The sequence below is a fragment of the Ursus maritimus genome, unplaced genomic scaffold (genome assembly GCF_017311325.1).
Source record: "Ursus maritimus isolate PB19 unplaced genomic scaffold, ASM1731132v1 scaffold_2, whole genome shotgun sequence".
NCBI classification, from domain to species: domain Eukaryota; kingdom Metazoa; phylum Chordata; class Mammalia; order Carnivora; family Ursidae; genus Ursus; species Ursus maritimus.
In genome coordinates, this window is record NW_024424452.1 from 72927920 (window position 1) to 72947063 (window position 19144).

The 19144-nt window shown below is 41.1% G+C and overlaps 1 protein-coding gene across 1 annotated transcript in view; it reads left to right on the top strand.

Annotated features, from left to right (window-relative positions):
- Positions 1-17789, top strand: part of TIPRL (TOR signaling pathway regulator) — a 30914-nt gene extending 13125 nt beyond the window's left edge. Inside the window, exons 4-7 of the mRNA XM_008695752.2 lie at positions 1765-1896; positions 12562-12657; positions 14665-14727; positions 16242-17789. Of these exons, the coding sequence (XP_008693974.2) occupies positions 1765-1896; positions 12562-12657; positions 14665-14727; positions 16242-16385 (435 nt within the window). The 3' untranslated portion in view covers positions 16386-17789. The remainder of the gene's footprint in view (positions 1-1764; positions 1897-12561; positions 12658-14664; positions 14728-16241) is intronic.
- The last annotated feature ends 1355 nt before the right edge of the window (positions 17790-19144 follow it).

The window sequence follows — 19144 nt, forward strand, 5'->3', positions numbered from 1 at the left end:
TTATCTAATTATTTTCTTTCTCTTTCAAATTTTTATAAGAACAAGTAAATGCCACAACTGATAGATTCATTTCTATGGTCCCTTGTGAAGGTATATATGAAACATTAGTGAAGTAGCCATTTACTAATGAGAAAATTGATGTAATGATTGGTTAATGTTTTTGGAAGTCAGCTGTCTTTATAAGGAGGATCTTACAAATGTATCCCTTTGAACTAAAACTAAATAAAAAGTAAGGAATGTAGAAGTTGTGTTTATACTGACAGAACTTTTATGCTCTCAGGCAGTCTTGAAGCTCCAGCTTTTGTCTTCGATAGAATCCAGACATGCAAGTGACACAAGGGGCTGGTTATATGCTGCCCTGTCGCTGCCCCTCGCCTCCCTTCCCACTCCCAATTTTCACCTTTGTATGTGGCCGCAGGTCTGCTCCAGACACATTTTGGAAAAAAATTGCAGAGGACTAAAGTGTTATCTGTGAGTGAACATGGAAGAAATATGGACATTTTTCACCTCTTGGGACTCCTATCCACACTGCTTCTTGTCATCGTAATCTTTTCCCCCCTACATCACATAATACTCCTTTAAACTGTTCCCCCGCCCCTTTATGTCAAGAGACATAAAGGATGTCTCTTGAACATCCTTTATCATATTCTTCTAATATTTGTCCAGTTTTCTCGAACTACTCTCCATTTCGTAATTCTGTCCATGAGTCAGATTACCTCATCATGGCTACTGAGAAAAGTAAAATAATAGCTACCATTTACTGAACACCTGTGGTTTGACAAGCATTGTTGTGTGTATTTATGATACAACTATGTCAAAGAATAGAAAAGCTGAACATCTTTTAGTGAAATCGGGTGGAGTAGAGAATGATAGCTCAGATCCTACTCTATAGCTTAGGAGACACTTGGACTTAGGAAGCTGCTGGTATGACTTGCCATGTTAACATTGTTGATGCTCTTGTTGGGTCGTGAATATGTGTGTCTGTGAGCTATGAAATAATACAGTGAAGAGATGGCCAGCATCCTCTAAAGCCCTTTGGGATGCTAGGAGTTTTTCCTTCAGAATTTCTCTGAAAGTTCTTACTTACCTCATTACTTAAAACACTATTTTGTTTGTAGGTTTGGGGAAGCTAGGCTGGAAATCGAAAAGATTCTAATGGGAATTTTTTAAGTTCCTAACCAGTGTCTTAAAGGTAGAACTTTCGGGGCGCCTGGGTGGCACAGCGGTTAAGCGTCTGCCTTCGGCTCAGGGCGTGATCCCGGCGTTATGGGATCGAGCCCCACATCGGGCTCCTCTGCTATGAGCCTGCTTCTTCCTCTCCCACTCCCCCTGCTTGTGTTCCCTCTCTCGCTGGCTGTCTCTATCTCTGTCAAATAAATAAATAAAATCTTTAAAAAAAAAAAAAAAAAGGTAGAACTTTCACAGCACAAAACTGCTTTGGACGTCTATGATCGTAGTTCATCACACTAATTTTCAGATGATTAATTTTCTCATAATCACAACAGAACACTTGATTTGAATTGGACTTTTATGAAAGATGATGAATTTTGACTCTGTGTTTTGTGAAGCTACAGTATCAGCCACCTGTAGTATCTTAAGGTTTTCAGGGACAAGGAACATATCTCATCTTTCATGTCTACTGACGACACCCAGAAGTAGAGCTGTGTGCTCTGGCTATGAAGACAAGGCTGGTAGGAAAACTATTTTCCTGTGACTCTAGCTCTTCAAGTTTTTATGTGTTCCTTCTTGAATTTTTTCTTTCAGGTTGTACCCACAACAGATCATATAGATACAGAGAAATTGAAAGCCAGAGAACAGATTAAATTCTTTGAAGAAGTTCTCCTGTTTGAGGATGAACTTCATGATCATGGAGTTTCAAGCCTGAGTGTGAAAATTGTGAGTACTATGATTTTTTTAAAAATTAACATGGTCAGGGGCGCCTGGGTGGCACAGCGGTTGGGCGTCTGCCTTCGGCTCGGGGCGTGATCCCGGCGTTATGGGATCGAGCCCCACATCAGGCTTCTCTGCTGTGAGCCTGCTTCTTCCTCTCCCACTCCCCCTGCTTGTGTTCCCTCTCTTGCTGGCTGTCTCTATCTCTGTCGAATAAATAAATTTAAAAAATCTTAAAAAAAAAATTAACATGGTCGGAAATGTAAGACTCACTTAGAGTCACACTGTCTTAACATGGTGTCATGTAAAGTATCACTTGGGTCTAGAGTACCTCTTCATATCCGTTGTAAAGTTCACAAAGTCTTAGCATATTCCTAAGACTTCAGTTTAGCCGAACATTTTCTTTTAAGAGCTGCCTGGCTACTTTGTAGTTTGTCTGCTTACTATTTAATCTGAACGAAAATTATGGCTTCAGTTTCACTTTTGCAGTAAAAATTCTATTGAAACGATCTGCAGGCAGCACCATGGATATAGGACTTTCACTGCATCAGAAACTGCGCTTTCCAACTTCAGCACAGAAATAGAAAACAAATGACACGTGTAAATGCCCTTCTCCTTTTGTATTCTTTTCTGCCTGGAGGACACACTACTTCCATTTACAATGTTATTGGTGGAACGTGTTCAAACAGAACAATACAGAGCTCATTAGCAGTTACTCGTTTACTATTAGGTCATAATTGGGTTTCTAACACTTTATAGAAAAATTTCAACTGAAGCTTTGTATTGCATGGCTTGTCCCTTAGGACCCAGTGAAAATGTCATCTCCTGTGTAAGGGACACAACAGCTCCCCTAGGCAGAGTTAAATATTCCTCTGCCAGACCCCTATAAGTACTTTTTATTAGACCCCTCGATTATAGCACTTACCGTAAGGTATATCAAAGACAGGGCCCCACCATCAGAAATTGTGCTTGGAGCGTAATGGTTGTGGGTGTTGTGGTTGAAATGATAAGGAATGAGAACAGTAAATCAACACAGCAATATGTTTTAAAGTCAAGTTTTTCTGTACAATCACAGAATTTTAGAATTGTAATGAATGNGTAGGGAATCGCTTAGTCTAACTTCTGTGTTTTATAGACAAGGCCCAGAAGTTTGGTTTATTTAGGGTCATGAAACTAATTAGTGACAGTTTTCTTTGTACCACCTAATATCTATCATTATTCTGCCATTAGATAATTGTTTTGTTAGCACCTTACTCCCTTGTTCACCTGTAACACCGCCCCCCAATTCAGTTCTTGTCATTTAGATTTGTTCACTTTCCAATGTATCTAGTCATGCACCTTTCTACTTGCCTACCCACCTACTATGACTAATTGACTATGTGGAATGTTCCTTGTGGGTTTGCATATCTGGGTGTGCATTTGTATCCAAGTAGGTGGCTATTCCTTGATGTATCCAAGTGGGTAGCTATGTGGGGAGCGCATGTGTTTTTGAGGGTGAAGGAGTTGGAGAGGATGGGCATGAATATATTATGTGTGTACCAGAGTGAATAGTAACTAAGTCTCAAACTGAAGAGTAAGGTCATCTTAACATGTTCTTTTTACCTCCTGTAAATTTTTATTTTTTATTTATTTTCAAAGATTTTATTTGTTTATTTGTCAGAGAGAGTGAGGGACAGAGAGAGCACAAGTAGGGGGAGCAGCAGGCAAAGGGAGAAGCAGGCTTCCCGCTGAGCAAGGAGCGCAATGTGGAACTTGATCCCAGGACCCCGGGACCATGACCTGAGCCGAAGGCAGCTGCTTAACCAACTGAGCCACCCAGGTGTCCCTATTTTTATTTTTTTTTTAAAGATTTATTTGGGAGAATGCACACGTGCGCGCGCGCGCACACACACACACACACACACACACACGCAAGCACAGGTGGGGGGAGGGGCAGAGGGAGAGAGAGAATCTCAAGAATATTCCATGCTGAGCTTGTAGCCCCATGGGGAGGTTATTCTCACCACCCTGAGATCACTACCCGAGCCAAAACCCAAGAGTCCCACGCTGAACTGACTTCACCAGGGCGCTCCTTAACCTCATGTAACTTTTTTTTTAAGATTTTATTTATTTATTTGAGAGAGAGTGTGAGCAAGCATGCACACAAGTGGGGGGTGGGGGGTGCAGAAGGAGAGGAAGAAGCAGTTTCCATGCTGAGCCAGAGGTGGGGCTCCACACAGAGCTCCATCGCACAACCCCCAGATCACGACCTCGGCAGAAATCAAGAGTCTGATGCCCAACCAATGAACCACCCAGGCGCCCCCAAATGAAGTTCCCTTCTATAGAAGCAAAGATTAGCCTGGTAAATATAAATGGAGGAGAAACCAGGAATGCGGTGCCTGGGAAACTAGGGAAGCAGAACTTTTCAAGAAGGACATGAAAGTCAGTATCATGCTGTAGGGAGATCTTAGAATGGGATGGTGTCCACTAGACTACAAACCTTGTTTATTGGTTTTAGCAAGTAAGATACTGTTATTCACCTTGGCAGGTGCAGCTTAAGTTACATGGTGAGGGGGTAAGTGAAGGATGTGGAGGAGCAGACAAGGAGTAGACCAGACTTCCAGAAAGCTTCCTAGATGAGAAGAAACAGAGATGTACCTAAGAGAGGACATGAGGTTGACCGAAGTGTGTGTGCTTTTTTTTTTTTTTTTTTTTTTTTTAAAGATTTTATTTATTTATGTGACAGAGAGACAGCCAGCGAGAGAGGGAACACAGCAGGGGGAGTGGGAGAGGAAGAAGCAGGCTCATAGCAGAGGAGCCCGATGTGGGACTGGATCCCGGTACGCCGGGATCACGCCCTGAGCCGAAGGCAGACGCTTTAACGACTGCGCTACCCAGGCGCCCCCTGCTTTTTGTTTTTTTAAGTATGGGAAGGACTAGGGGTGCCTGGGTGGCTCGGTTGGTTAAACCGATGTTTAACCAACTCTTGATTTTGGCTCAGGTCGTGATCTCGGGGTCCTGGGGATCGGGTCCCACGTTGGGCTCCCTGCTCAGCAGGGAGTCTGCTATTCCCTCTGTCCCTGCCCCCACACTTGTGGTTTTGTGCACGCGCTCTCTCTAATGAATAAATAAAATCTTTTTAAAAATATGGAGAAGACTAGCATGTTCAGGTGCTCACAGGAAGGAGTCACTTGTAGAGAGAGGAGAGAAAATGAATGGAGCGAGGTTTCAGAGGAGGAGGAAGGCTTTGAGCCTTTACTGTCTGTGAGACACTGGGTTGGAAGAACTCCAGTCTTCTCCTCCCAGGTTCCTCCTTTACTCTCACACTCAGGATGCTTATGACATCAGATGTGTAGGTTTTTCCCCACACCTAGGATTCTGCTACATTAGCTGGATGCCCTGCAATTTAACTCACTATCTACTTGGAGATAGTGTCAGATCCCACAGGCTAAGGGCTTAGTCCCACAAGACGCCAGCCCCCAACCCTGCCTCCTCAGTGCCAGCCACAAGTGCTAGGTCCCTGATTACCCACAACTTCTGTCCAACTTGGCTACAAATTGGAGGTTCCTATGACCTCTTCCCCTTGGATTTGATTATTTGCTAGAACAGCTTACAGGGAACCACTGACTTACGTTTACGGGCTTATTAAAGGGTATGGTAACGGAGGTGGAGGTGAGCAGCCATGTGAGAGATACATAGGGGGAAGTGTGGGACGGTCCAAGTGCAGTGTGGGGGTGCTTCACCCTCCGGATGTGTTCACCAACCTGGAAACTGAACCCCATACTGTTAGGATTTTATGGAGGCTTCCTCACATGGGTATGGTCCATTATTAACTCCATTTCCAGCTCCTCTCTTCGCTCTGGAAAATGAGAATCCAGGCTTCTCATCATGCCCTGGTCTTTCTGGGGGCCATCTCCGACCCAGGTGTTCACCCAGATTTGCTTCATTAGAACAAAAGATGTTCCTGAGTGCTCTTATCACTTAAGGAATTTACACGGGTTTCAGAAGCCTTCCGTCAGGAACCAGAAACAGAGCCCAATATATTTATTTTCTATTATTTCACAGACACCGTGTTAGATATTTTTCAGTATTATCTCTGTATCTAGACAGTGAGAGGACATGGAAGGTCAGAGAAATTAAGTAACTTGCCCAAGATCCGTCACCCAGTGGATCAGTCTGACTCTGCCTTTGCTCATCATCTTCTAGGATCCAGCTCCTGGGGAGGAAGGATTAGCCTTAGGAGAGATGCTTCTTCCGTGGTGATAGGAGGAAAGGGGGACGGGATGTAGGTAACCCACCTCTAGTCCAGTGGTACCCAAACCTGGAGTTTTATCAGAGTCACCTAGACAGATTAGAGATACAGTTATCTCTTAACACAATGGGACAAAGAGTGTTTCTTGTCTGGCTCTCCATAGTACATAGTACACTTGCTGTATGTGCGTTGACTGGAAAGTTGGGTAGACACGTGCGAATGGAGAGAATAGGTCGGGAAAGGCTTTTTAGAGGAGGTGGTCCTGATCTGAGTTTTAGGTGTGTAAGTTTCTCCAGCCTGACCAGGGAGGGGTGGGTGGTAGAACACAGTGACAGTGAGGTGTTTCCTGAGCCGGTTGTTTGTGACAGCTGCCAGCGGCTTCAGGCTGTCATGTTACCAGCCTGTGCCTTAGAATGAAGTACCAGGATCGTTTCCAACCCCCTGCTGGGTACTTACCGTTTGAGGCCATTTAATTGGCCTTTTTACTTAGAACAGTTTCTGACTTCACATTTTTCCCAATTGCTTTCAGATAAAATGTGAACCATCTCAGATTATTTTTAGTGTAACAGAGCTCTCCGAAGAACTCCTAAAAATAAGTATGAAATTTTAAGGACTACCGTATATATTACCCCATGGCTAGGAGTTTGGGGAATGGAATAAGCAGTTGACTCTTGAACAGTGTGGGAATTAGGGATACCAATAACCCTCCCTCAGAAGTTGAAAATCCTTGGGGCGCCTGGGTGGTTCAGTCAGTTAAGCGGCTGCTGTCGGCTCAGGTCATGATCCCAGGGTCCTGGGATCAAGTCCCACAATAGGCTTCTTGCTCAGCGGGGAGCCTGCTTCTCCCCCTCACTCTGCCTCTCCCCCTACTTGTGTCTGCGCACACATGCACTCTCTCTCTCTCTCAAATAAATAAAATCTTTAAAAAAAAAGTTGAAAAATCCTTGTATAACTTTTGACTCCCCCAAAACTTAACTAATAGCCTACAGTAAGACCAGAAGTCTTACTGGTAACATAAACAGTTGATCACACATATTTTGCATGTTATATTTATTATATACTATATTCTTACAATAAAGTAAGCTAGAGAAAAGAAAATGTTATTAAGTGCGTCATAGGGAAGAGAAAATAGAGAAGAGAAAATTTATCGAAAAACATCGGCATATGTGGACTTGAACAGTTCAAACCTGTGTTGTTCAAGGGACAACTGTATAGATATCCTTCACTTTCAAAACGTTCTTGGAATCATCTGGGATAATGGTAGTCATGTTCATTGCCTTTATTCGGTGTTTTAACCTTGGCCAGAAAACTGCTCAGGAGTTTTTGTTTTAGAATTGTAAAGTTAGTTGCTTATGAGTGTTTGTTTTTTTGGTTTCCATAATAATTATAAAACACTCTGAAAAGAAATGATACTGAAATGTGCCTGCTTATATAAACAAAGTAACTTACTTTAGATTCCTGATATTGTTATAGCCTTTTGGGTTGCCTTTAATTTATTTAATTGTTTCAGGTTTTGAAGTGATTTTACCATCTTAATTTTTAATTCTAAACCTAGACAATTTTAATTAAAAAAAGAAAATTTCCTGTGACACAGATCCCCAGGGAGAAAGAGTAGATTTAGAGCTCTGTGCACCGTGAGGTCTGGGATGTTTTTGCATTTGCTTCAGTGAGTTTCTTAGGAGTTTTGATAATTTTGTGTGAGTGGCATTACCTATATCTAATTACAGGATATTTCAGAAATTAAGTTTTGGGGTTTTTTTCTTTTCTTTCTTTTTTTTTTTAAATTGTATTTATTTGTCAGAGAGAGAGCACAAGCAGGGGGAGCTGCAGAGGGAGGAGAAGCAGGCTTCCTGCTGAGCAATGAGCCAGATGTGGGACTTGATCCTAGGACCCTGGGACCATGACCTGAGCCCAACCGCTTAACTGACTGAGCCAGCCAGGCATCCCAGTTTTGTTTTCTAAATCAGCTTCTTTCAGCTGTTTGTTTTTAGGTTAGGATTTTGTGCTCTAATAGACTGTCCTGCGTAGGGTTTATGGTCGATAGGCTCCTCTAACAAAGATCTAAAGGAAAGCTATTTTCATGCTAATATGTAAGATTTTAGCTTTCAAAGGAAATAAATTCCCTATCTCCCAAATACTGACAATGCTGTTAGGTTTTGTGATGGTTTTTACAGCTAATGGGTAGTTCCATTCTGAGTAGTCGGGAGTGAATGTTGTCCACCTTCTGCTTCCATGTTTTACTTACGAGTCCAAGAATACCAGGACATATCTTTCATCTCTGGGGACAAGAAGTTCCACAAAACCTGTGCAGAGATAGCTTTTGTTGAAATGTAGCCCTGGTGAAATGCCGGAGTTTACAGAGGCAGGGCCTAAGAAATTGTTTCTTCACACCCCCTATTTTTATAGATGAAGAAGGAGACTTTGGGGGGTTTGGTAACTTGCTCTAAATTAGTGGTTCTCAACCTAATTACACACATTGCTTTGTTGTTGTTGTTGTTGTTGTTTACCAAGTACTTGAAGCACCCCCTCCCTTTTACTACCCCGAAACATAATTCATAGATAATATAGCCCACCTTCTTTCCAATAAACCAACATGATGTCCTAATTATAAAATAAAAGAGAACTAGAAGGAAATTGATTTAGAATACAATATGTATTTCAGTATGTAAATGCATAATGTGACTGCACTAAAAGACGTAATGAAGTAGTCAGGTGCTTACATTTGCATACTGACTCACTGTGAATGCGACAGCTAGAGGCGGAGGCTGGCGGAGATGCCAGGTGTCAGTGAGGGACTCAGATAACTCAGATAACACAGTCAGGACTGCCGCTGGTGATATTATTTTTCAAAAATGGTGAACAGCCCTTAAGTAAAGTTCCAAGTGAGGCAAAGTATAATCTTTCCTTGATTTACAAGGTAATTGCATTCCTGGAAATTGAGTGAATTTTGCATATGTATGTAAAATGGAATTAGGTTCTAAGGTCAGAACAATATAAATTGTTTTGTTTTGTTTTGTTTTGTTTTGTTTTGTTTTAACCCCTGTGAATGCTCTGTAAGATATTTGGAAGTTTTCTGGGTTGCAGGATTGGACTTTGTTGTGTAGGATTGTCTGTGCATTATAGAACATCGAACATCTCTGGTCTTCAGCTGCTAAATATTGTGGTTGCTGATCGTTGTGAGAAAAAACACCCTCTGGGGTGCCTGGGTGGTTCAGTTGTTAAGCATCTGCCTTCGGCTCAGGGCGTGATCCCAGTGTTCTGGGATCGAGCCCCACATCAGGCTCCTCCGCTGGGAGCCTGCTTTTTCCTCTCCCACTCCCCCTGCTTGTGTTCCCTCTCTCGCTGGCTGTCTCTCTCTCTGTCAAATAAATAAATAAAATCTTAAAAAAAAAAAAAAACACCCTCAGGTATTTCCAAACATCCTGTACAAGAGAACTACTGCCTTAAAATATATACAGTTGAATTGTGCAATTGGGACTAGAACTTGGGTCTTCTAATTCCTAGTCTCCCCTCTGCCATGCTGAAATGATTGCTTCCTGTGTTGTGCCCAGTGTGACTACTAATAACTAATTTGGAAATTTGAAACAATGTTGCCAATCAGTCTTTCCAATAATTACAGGTAGCACTCTGTCAGGTAGTGATGGCTTCCCAGTCAGTTTATCGTGACACAACAAGTTGTCATAGGTCAGGCTCTTCCTCCAAGCTCTTCTTTATTCTAAGTCTTGCTTTTAAGTCTGTTGCTGATAATCCCATCAGAATGCATTGTGACCGTGAGCCTTCTTTCCAGAAAGATAGCTCTAGCCTCTCTTTCCTTCAGGCAGTTGCTAACGAGCACCCATTGTGTGCTGGCTACTTGTCTGTCCAGCCAGTAGGGACGCAGTGATGAACAAAACACCTTTCACTGTTCATGCTCACTGTTATGGAGCCTATGGCCAAGCAGAGGGACATGGGCTTCAGGCCCAACGCACAAATGGATGTAGTTATAAATCTGCTAGTTTATAAGGGAGTGGAGAGAAGATAACGAGAAATCTACTGTGATTATGGAATGGTAGGAAAGGCTTCTCTGTAGAAGTGACATTTATTTACACTGAGATCTGAAGACAAGTCAATATTAGGTCTGGCAACAGAGTGTGTAAACGTCCTAAGGCAGGGGGCGCCTGGGTGGCTCAGCCGGTTAAGCGTCCGACTCTTGATTTTGGCTCAGGTCATGATCTCAGGGTCCTGAGATGGAGCCCCAAATCGAGCTCTGCACTCAGTGGGAACTCTGCTTGAGATTCTCCCTCTCCCTCTGCTCTCAAATAAATAAATAAATAAATAAATCTTTTTAAAAAATGGTCCTAAGGAGGGAGAGTTTGGCCCATGGCTGGTCACTGTCTAGGCAGTAAAGCCACTGTTATGGGTTATCTTGTTATTTCTTCGCTCTTCATCAATGTTGCTCTGTGCTTGTACGGAATTGCAGGCAGTTCTCTGACTGTATCTTGCTATTTCGTGCCTCAGAACTTTTTGTGCATGCTCTTTCCTCTTTTTGGAGTTCTCCTTCCCACCCTGAGCTCTTCTTTCCATGGTCAGCTTTCCACCGCCTTCTCTGACTCTCTCCAGTCAACTCAGGTACTTCTTTCTCTGACGGCTTATTGACCCTCTGCATCCTCCCCGTACGTTAGCACATCTTGTTTCTCTGTTTCCCTCTTTGATAAACTTCCTGACCGTTGGGATTGTGTCTTTTTTTTAATTTTTTCAAGATTTTTTCATCTGTTTGACAGAAATATTGAGAGAGGGAACACAAGCACAGGGAGCTGGAGAGGGAGAAGCTCAGCAGGGAGCCTGATGCGGGCCTTGAACCCAGGACGCCAAGATCATGACCTGGGCCGAAGGCAGATGATTAATGACTGAGCCACCCAGGCGCCTCTGGGATCGTGTTTTTTTATTTACATAAATCCAAGACCTACTATAGGAAGAACTGGGCACACTTAGTAGACAATAAGATTTATTTAGTAGTAAATGGTCAAGCACTTTTTTTTTTTAAAGAAATGGTCTTTTTATTTTTTAAGATTATTTATTTATTTGAGATACAGAGAGTGAGCGAGAGAGCACAAGCTGGAGGAGGGGCAGAGGAAGAGGGAGAAGCAGACTTCCCACTGAGTAGAGAGCCCGATGCGGGACTCGAACCCGGGGCCCTGGGATCATGACCTGAGCCAAAGGCAGATGCTTAACCATCTGAGCCACTTGGGCACCCCTGTTTTATTTATTTTTTTAAAGTAATCTCTACCCCCCAATACGGGGCTTGAACTCATGATGCTGAGATCAAGAATTGCGTGCTCTACCTACTAAGCCAGCCAGGTTCCCCCAAATATACTCTTTTTTTTTTTTTTAGAGGGAGAGAGATGGTGGGGAGGGGGAGCGGGGGAGAGAGAGAGTCTTAAGCAGGCTCCACACCCAGTGCAGAGCCTGACATGGGGCTCAGTCTCACAGCCCTGAGATCACGACATGAGCTGAAATTTAGAGTTGGACGCTTAACGGGCTGAGCCACCCAGGTGCCCCAAAATATTCTTTTTAAAGATCTAAATACCCCACGCACTATCCAGCCCCTCCTTCCCTGCCACCAGGACCAACCTCACTCTCTCAACTGTCTCTGGCTTTCTGACTTTCTTCAGTGGTTTACACTTGGGAAAACAGAAACGTGTAGATACGACACAGATGAAAGATGTTAAGAACATGTTATAATCTGATAAACCAGTCTTTGGCAGTATGAGATAGTACTTAATTGGTTGCGCTGAATTAGACCATTCCATTAAAGGTCTCTTCTCTTTATTTAATGTAAAGTGAATAAGAGACAAGTAACAACAAAGAAATAGGTTATTCTTTCATTTTGGTATTACTGGTGTTGACATTTACTGTAAGTACTGTCAATTTTTAAAGTGAACATTGTAATTTTCATATTACTTAGTGTTTTTTAAGTCTTTTTAACCTCAATATCTTTTGACCTAAAAAATATTTTTCTATTGTAGGAAACTGAAGCCAGGATGTTTATATTATAATATAATATATTGAGCCTTAATTGAAGCTATGACAGAGAACCTCTAGATTAGAGATTTCTTTTTTTTTTTTTTTTAAGATTTTATTTATTTATCTGACAGAGATAGAGACAGCCAGCGAGAGAGGGAACACAAGCAGGGGGAGTGGGAGAGGAAGAAGCAGGCTCATAGCGGAGGAGCCTGACGTGGGGCTCGATCCCATAACGCCGGGATCACGCCCTGAGCCGAAGGCAGACGCTTAACCGCTGTGCCACCCAGGCGCCCCATAGATTAGAGATTTCTATATACTGCTAATTCAGCCTTCCTCTGATGCTTTTAAAAAAATTTTATTTAAAAAAATTATTTTCTTTTAGCAAAGTAATAACATATTTACTTTTCATTAAAATATTACCTTACTGTTTTTTTCAGAGAGTAATGCCGTCTAGCTTTTTCCTGCTGTTGCGATTTTTCTTGAGAATCGATGGGGTGCTTATCAGAATGAATGACACAAGACTTTACCACGAGGTATCTATTCTTATTTAATGAATATACTAGTTGATGGTGGCCTTGTTCATGTTGTTTCATTGTCTGTCTGAGGATTTGAAATGAAATTATGCTTTATATTTCATGGCAGTCCTTCTCACCTTCAAGATTGGGTGTTCTACATTCACTGTTGTCTGCACAGTGAACGAAACAACACATCTTTTCTGAAAGTTCTGGCAGCTAAAAATGTTTTCTAAAAGACACTCCCCAGTAGAGGATGTCTGATGCTTCTAAAAAAACCCTCATGTGTATTTAATCTGCATTAAAGAAAACGGTCCCTTAACTCTTACCTTTGTTTATTGTATGTTTTGTTTATATAATGTCTTGATATTAAAAATACCAATCACATGGCCTCCTGAAGTTTGTATTACATAATCATTTTGATAGTTGTTCTAAAGTTTGAAAACTCTGTACTCCATCTGAAGGAACTGTTGACATACAAGGTTTTCAAAAAAGTGTTTCAAAAAGGGGGGAGGCTTAAACGGAGTCAGGGAAATTCCTCTAGTAGCTTATAGCAGCCTGTCCTTTTGGAAGGGATTTGTGACCTCTGGTTTGTGATCGTGTAGAATGGTGAGTTAGAGAGGAGACCGCCAGCGTCAGTGGGCAGTGGTAATGACTGAACTCTCACAACCACCCGTGAAATAAGTGCTGTCGTTATCTCCATTTATAGCTGAGGCAACTGCAGCAAAGAGATTAAGTCACTCGCCCAAGTTTTACAGTTAATAGGTGGCGGAAGTGGGATTTGAACCCAGTAAGATGGGGTTGGTTCCCAAATCCTGCCCTTAGGGATAGGTGGGGTTTTTTCCTCGGAAAAACTATGTTTTTTTTTTTCTTTTTAAAAGTGGTAGCAAAGTACTAAAGATAGACTGCATTTTTCTGCCTCAGAAAAGTTTAAAAGTTTAAAAAATGCTAATGCTTTAATTCAACAATATTTCTTAGGAATTTATCCTAAAAAATTCTCATATACAGTAACCCACAAACATTAATCAGGCAGTTGTACAGAGTTGTATATATATAAAGAGGGATATGGATGTATATGGATGTTTGTGGCAATGCTATTGTTTATAATAGCAAGAAGAGAAGAAAAGAGCTTAATACCCACTGCATGGGCACTGATATAAATTATTTAATTTACATCAATATAGTAGAAAAGTTTACATCCATTAAAATTAAAATGAGTGGCAGAGAGTTATGTTTAACTGATGTGTAAAGATATGCATCTCAGTGTTGAACTTTAAAAAGCGAGTATGAACCTGTATAAGATTTTGTGTAGAGATTTCTAAAGGTTAAGGATAGTGTTACCTGTAGAAGCTGTGGTTGCTTTATACTTCTGTATTATCTGATTTTTTTTCAATGAGCATTCATCTGTTTTTATTGATTAAAGATTAAAATTTGGATTTATTGGTAGAAAAGATTAAAACTTCAAGGGAGTTTAATCTTGTGTGATTTTTCTTTTATTGAATAATGTTTCACCAAAAAACGAATTGTAATAAATTGTTTTCTAAAACCTAACTTTAAAAAGTTGGGAATGGGAAAAGTTGAAGTACTAAAAATGTGATTTATAAAATAAGCAATTTGGCAGTTTTGTGGAAATGGGAGAGAATAAAATTTAAGCTTTTTTTTTTTTTTTAAACATGAGCGTAGCCGTGTTATGTAGGTAGATGATCAGAAGATGTAGTCCCAAACATTGAAGTAATATTAAATTTTGCAAATATACATATTTTTTTCAAAGTAAAACTTTTGCTTGTATTTCTCTTACATGGTAATTATTAAATCTGTTTACATATGACATCACTGTGATTCACAGAGATTGGCATTCATAATTAAGAATTCTTGTGAGAATTTGTTATCTCATGGGAGAAGAAGATATTCTTGTCAGACTTCATGCTACTTTTACAACCTGTTGTCATAGGCAGTGCTGTTTAACAGAAGGGATTTTGTAACAATAGAAACAGATTTATTGCAACCTTTTTTTATTTTTCAAAATAGGCCGACAAGACCTACATGTTACGAGAATATACATCACGAGAGAGCAAAATTGCTAATTTAATGGTACAGTATTTTAATATCACTTTTTAGAAGTTGACAGTGTTTCATTTTGTGTGTTTCCACCCAGATCTGCATTGCTAAATCTATCGATTGACCTAATAAGCCTCTAATAGATAAATCCTACCGGAGCGTAACTTTTCTGAGCTCACCTCAAATACAAAACCAGTTAGAGTTGTTGAGGGTACCAGAGCCATCATCTAATCTAATTTCCAGTTTTTATTCTGGAAAGCAGACCCAGAGGTGTGACTCACTGCACGTCACACAGCTGTTTGGTGGTGGCTCTGCGACTGGTACCAGTTGGATGTTCTTTCCACTTACCACCTTGTCACTCTGTAATTTCTTTCTACCCAGTCTACTTTCTTCTTAAAATCTGGTAATTTTGTACCACACCTTATTTTGGCCTAATTTTCTTTATTTTTTTGCTCCCCTGGTACTTGTAAAGGGCTTCTGCAAATCTGTAGGATTCTATAATAGGTTGCTTCAAAAGTGATACCTTTTTGCAAATATCACTGTGGTTTATAAAGATTGGCACTTCTGGTGCTTATTTCTATGTGGGTGTAGAGTATCGGTGAGTTAGAAAAGTTACTTAGAGTCCATTGTAGACCACGTCCTGGCTCTGTCTGAAGGCTAGTGCTTTCAAGGTGCAAAAACATCGGGAAAGGGGATTAGATTAAGATGCAGTAAATTTTATTTTTAAGTAGACTCCACACTGAATGTGGAGCCCAACATGGGGTTTGAACTCATGACCTTGAGATCAAGACCTGAGCTGAGATCAAGAGTCGGACACTTAACCAGCTGAGCCACTCAGGCACCCCAAGATGTATTAAATTCTCAATACATCTGTGGGAGCATTATAAATAACGTATCCCTGTGAGCTTTGAGGAAATCATTCAGTAAGAGGGCTGCATGATTCAGTAACAAGAGATACCTGTTATTTTATTTTATTTTATTTTATTTTATTTTATTTTATTTTTAAAGATTTTATTTATTTATTTGTCAGAGAGATAACACAAGCAGGGGGAGAGGCAGGCAGAGGGAGAAGCAGACTCCCTGCTGGGCAGGGAGCCCAATGCGGGGCTCGATCCCAGGACCCTGGGATCACGACCTGAGCCGAAAGCAGACGCTTAACCAACTGAGCCACCCAGGCGTCCCATGGAGATACCTGTTATCATTAGAAACACCTTATAATGCTCCTCACATACATATATTACTGCTCATTTTAAAATTGGTGGGTTGGGGCGCGTGGGTGGCGCAGTTGGTTAAGCGTCTGACTCTTAGATTCGGCTCAGGTCATGATCTTGGATTGTAAGGTCGAGCCCCGAATCGGGCTCTGTGCTCGGCACGGAGTCTGCTTGAGATTCTCCCTCTCCCTCTACCCCTCCCCCCCGAAATAAATAAATGATTCTTTAAAAAAATAAAATAAAATGGTGTGCTTTATGAATATTTGAACCAAAGCATGTCTAAAAACTACCAGTGTGATAACTGAATATGTACTAATGTGATTTATGTGTTTCCAGCATGTTTCACCTTCCCTCTTCACGGAACCTAATGAAATATCACAGTATTTACCGATAAAGGAGGCAGTTTGCGAGAAGCTACTATTTCCAGAAAGAATTGATCTTAACCCTGCAGACTCACGGGAAAGTACCCCTGTGGAATAGAATGTGATACAACACATACTCACCATGGAATCTGACTGGAGACCTTAGCTATTTGGAGGGGGTATTTTTATTACGAGAATTAATTGCCTTGTATATGTGCAGATTTTCTGTAGCCTTAAGGGGAAAAAAACATAAAGGATTGTTGCAGGCTGGTTCCACTCAACTGCTGTTTGTACTGTCTGTCTTCCAATTCATATTCCAGACTTATATTTTCTGGAGTGAAATTCGGGTTTCTAAGTTGTGACAAAGTGGGATGTCACCAGTCGTGATGTGGGTATGTCTCATGAGCAGTGGGCGTAATCTGCATCCATCATGAAACACTGTCTTCTGCCCTGAGGAGGTTAATGTCAATCACAGAATCACAGCCCCTGGGACTGGCCAGGGTCCTGGTCGTGCGTGTTGATGTACTGGCTCTTTACTCTGGGCTTTTTGACGTTTATTCGCACTTCTGAAGAGTTGTGAGTTGCCTTTTAGGAAATTGATGTCATACCTTAATGATCTTTACCCACAAATTAAAAATATATGTATATTTCCCTTCTAAATTTAAATCGGCTTTTGAAGTCTTTGGGAAAATTTCAGACGCAGAACCGAATAACCTAGGGTTGTGGCCACCTGACGGTGTCTGTCCGTGGACGCACCTGAACATGGTTGGCCAGCCACAGGTGGGATGCCAGCTGTCCTTCCTCCGTCTTTAGGTGCTTTTTCTTACGTGTGGTTCTACTCGTCCTGGCGTTTTCTACTTCCTTTTCCATGCAACCTTGGAATGAATAAATCCATTGAATATTGAATTTGTATTGCTGTCGGGCTAACTTTATTAGCTGCATTTTGTCACCAGTGATTTGGGTATTTGTTTGCCTTCTGCTGCATCACCTGCGAGGTGTAGGAAATCAGGATTCTGTTGGCTTTAAGAAAATACATGGCATGTTCACCGTGTGTTAAATATACCTGTATTTAATGTTTTCTCTTAGGACAGAAAAGTGTATATATTGTGCTCAGCCTTCTGTTGTATTTTATTTGCCATGCGGATTTGAACAGAGTAGATTACTCATACAAGATAGAAGAAATAAAAAACTCGTAAGAATAGTCATTAGTTGAAGTTCTGAACAACATCATTATATATATTCTTAACTTGAATCAGTTGTCTTAATCTCTGCGTCAGGCTTAGATGACTTATTTTGAGAATCCTTTATTAAAAATTGTGGGAAATTAAAAGAATTGACCTTTTTTATAGAGGGTGGAAGTTGGTAGGATGAGTGTACTTCTGGAAGCTCCTTTAGCTCATTCCTGTGGAGAATACTCAGAAAACCTGTATTTGCCCATGCTGAATAAGACATATGCCATTTTGTATTTATTTGTTCCAAGTGTCTTTTTGTAAGAAAAGAATAAACAATAAGGAATTACTGATCGATGTTTTGCTATTTCATTTATTTCCGTTTTTCATGAAGCTTAATTAAAAAATGGTTTGGTATACTTCTTTCATTTGTGCTTTGTTTTGAAATTGGTCAGCATTATAGCCAGATTCTGCAGGCAGATGATCATGAAAATCTAAAGATAGTCCGGAATATAATCCCCCAGTTTTGCTTTCGGGCTCTTGTTCCTCCTGTTCCTCAGCCCTCCCCGCCCACTACTTCTGTGGATGTTTTAATCAGCCAGTGTTTGCTGTATGATGAGTTAATGTTTTTGAAAATAGAGATAACCTGCCATTAGTATCATTCCATTTAGCTTTAAGTGCTATGTGTCCAATATGGCACTAGGCAGAAGGGATTACAATAGCGAAAAGCTGTAGTATATGTCTTCACGGAGTTAAAGTTTAATGGAGGAGACAAAGTAAAAAAGAATTACAAATTTTAATAAGTATAATGATGGCAAAAATACCAATTTCAGAAAATAACAAAATCACCTTTAGTAGATGTAGTCAGAGTTATGCTTCTGAACAGGGTGTGGAAAGCATCAAGAGACTGCCACTCCTAACTTCACAAGGAAGAAAGCTGGGAATCTATAAAGTTACAGCTTTTCTTGAGCATGTCAGAGAGCTGAGGTTGGAGGACAAAGCAAACTGAATCCTGAAGGGTGAGAAGCCCTCCAACAGGAGGTGGGACATACACGTTTCATTTTAGAAAGAACACTAAAAACACAAGTGGCTACCATGTAAGCAGCTAACCATAATCTAGAACGTGAAATTCCTAAAGAAATTTAAGAATTTGAAATAGCTGAGAGTTTCAAATAAGGGGACTTAACATACACACACACACACACACACACACACACACACACACACACATACACTTCTTTCCCCACGGCCTTCACCAAGTGCTCATAAGAAACACGGGCAGGGCAGGGGACCAGAAAGTCCCTGGCAGTGGCTCAGGCATGCAGGAGGTAATGGGCTACGGCCGAGGAATAGGTAGATAGGAACCTCCCCAGACCCTTTTCTTGAAGGATGCAAAAGCTTTAGGCCGCTGAGGGAGGTGTACCAAATCATATCACCCCTACCACGGCACAGGCAAAAATCTATTATTTCTAGGGGAGGAATAATGACAAGATCCATTTCCATAGGGAGAGTTCCAAAATCCATAGGGGAGTTGGAAATGTTCTGCCTTTGGACACAGGCAAAGAACCATTACTGCTGGAGAAGGAGTACAAATGGCCTCTAACCTTGGAGGAGGGACCGAGAAACCTGGGCCCAGGATCGTACATGGATAACAACAAGATCTGCTACCACAGTGGGGGTGGGCATGAAATTCACACAACAGTACAAT